The sequence below is a fragment of the Priapulus caudatus genome, unplaced genomic scaffold (assembly GCF_000485595.1).
Source record: "Priapulus caudatus unplaced genomic scaffold, Priapulus_caudatus-5.0.1 Scaffold1368, whole genome shotgun sequence".
Classification (NCBI taxonomy): domain Eukaryota; kingdom Metazoa; phylum Priapulida; class Priapulimorpha; order Priapulimorphida; family Priapulidae; genus Priapulus; species Priapulus caudatus.
In genome coordinates, this window is record NW_014578429.1 from 77,009 (window position 1) to 78,910 (window position 1,902).

Sequence of the window (1,902 nt, forward strand, 5' to 3'; positions counted from 1 at the left end):
TGTCTGTTGGTGGAAGGGACTTCACGGATGGAGGATTCTTTTGCTTGCGATAAATCTCGTACTTGGAAGCATTCATTGACGTGCCTTTCTTCTGGCCATATAAATGTAGAAAGAAGGTTTTGCCAGTTGCCATCAGGTCACTGCTGTAATGTTCTTATTGTTTGTTGATCGATGATATCAAACCATAATTGAACTCCGAATATTATAACACCTCGTTTTTCTGTACAATCATTCCCGCTGCTCCCTTATTTCTCATTACCGGATGTCCGCTCGCGCATGCGTCACATTGCACACATAGAGTCAGCATCGATACAAAACGTAAACACTAGGGCTGGACATCACAGTCCTCCCCAACTTAAACGGAATGTCTAGGCCATGACGAAGTCCTTAAATCTCTCCGGAAGCCGACGCTCTCGCTGCGGTCTGCCTTGCACCTCAGGTAGCCTTGGAGCGTGCTGGACCACAGTGTCCGGCGGCGGATCGTCTGGTCCGGGGTATTGGTGCAGTCCCAGCTCATCCTCCTCCTCATCAGACGACGTCGGGACGTTTTCTGGACGTGTGGGGGAGTGTTTGAATCGGGACGAGTTTCTGGTTACTGTCTTTCCAAGACATTCTGCTGTCACCATCGATCCGTTTCTCTTCGTCACAACGAGGGGTTTCGGACAAAACGGGGGGTCAGACTTCCTCATTCCCTCTCTCTTCATGAGCACCGGTTCACCAATTTTTATACCAGACTCTCTGACGTATGCCTTTCTATCCGCATACACCTTTCTCCTTGCTTTGGACTCGCTGTCCTTCTGGCGAACGTCGTGCTGCGGTTGCTCGTACGCGATCCGGGGTAGGGTTGTTTTGATGGCCCTCCCGAACATCAGCGTAGCTGGAGGTATGCCAGTGCTGCTGTGAGGGGTTGCTCGATAGTTGAGCAGGAAGCTGTGCAGCTCCTGGTTCCAGCTTTTCCCTTCCGCTATGGCAGCCTTAATGGACTTCTTTACTGTCCTCATAAAGCGTTCTGCCTCGGCATTTGCGAGCGGCCACAGCGGAGTAATCTTACGATGCTTGAACCCTTTGTGCCGTGCGTAGTCAGAGAATGCGCTGCTGTTGAAGGGGGGTCCGTTGTCCGACTTGACCACATCGGGTACACCGAATTCTCCAATGATCTTGTCAAGGACAGGGATGACAGCACTTGCTGTGAGAGAGGACACTGGTTCCACGACGACGTAGCGTGAGAAGTCGTCGGAGATTACCATAAAGTGCGTACCCATGCCAGGTACCTGTCCAAAATCAGTGCTGATCTCTGACCATGGACGTTCAGGCAGTGCTGACATTTTTAGGGGTTCCCGTGTTTGGGTGGGCGTCGCTACCTGGCACGCCATGCAACTACGAATCATTTCCTCTACTCGATGGTCTATCCCGCTGAACCACACTTTCTCACGTATGAGCGCCTTCGTCTTGACCATGCCTTGATGACCAACGTGTGCCAGCTCGACAGCGCGTTGTTGCAGTTCATGTGGTACAACAATCCGTGTGCCACGTAGAATCAAGTTGCCGGATTCGGTCACGGACAGTTCCCCTCGAACTTTGTGAATTCGATCGAATGATGCCGTGTTAACACCGGGTCGTTGTCTCGCGATCTCCCATTTGCCAAAACGGATGGCGTGAATGACAGCTTGCAGGGTCGCATCGCGTTCGGTGCAGTTGTGGAGTTCAGTCAGGGTCATTGCTTTGGGTGCAGAAGTAGCAGCGATGTGGTTGATGTACTCCTCCATAACCCTCTCCTCTCTCCTAGAGCACTCAGTGACGCTAGGTGCGTGTCTTGACAGGTAATCTGCTGGATTGTCCTTTCCGCTTCGATACTTCAGCTCGATCTCGTACGGCTGGAGTCTGAGTGTCCACCGTTCGATA

The 1,902-nt window shown here is 51.9% G+C and overlaps 1 protein-coding gene across 1 annotated transcript; it reads right to left on the reverse strand.

Annotated features, from left to right (window-relative positions):
• Nucleotides 1–368: 368 nt before the first annotated feature.
• LOC106816402 (uncharacterized protein K02A2.6-like) lies at nucleotides 369–1,766 on the reverse strand. Its single transcript, XM_014821002.1, has one exon. The coding sequence runs from the start codon at nucleotides 1,764–1,766 to the stop codon at nucleotides 369–371; it is 1,398 nt and encodes a 465-aa protein (XP_014676488.1).
• Nucleotides 1,767–1,902: the final 136 nt, after the last annotated feature.

What these genes read in the sequence shown, in the direction of transcription:
- LOC106816402 (XM_014821002.1), bottom strand. Translation starts at nt 1,766, where the DNA reads ATGGAGGAGTACATCAACCACATCGCTGCTACTTCTGCACCCAAAGCA.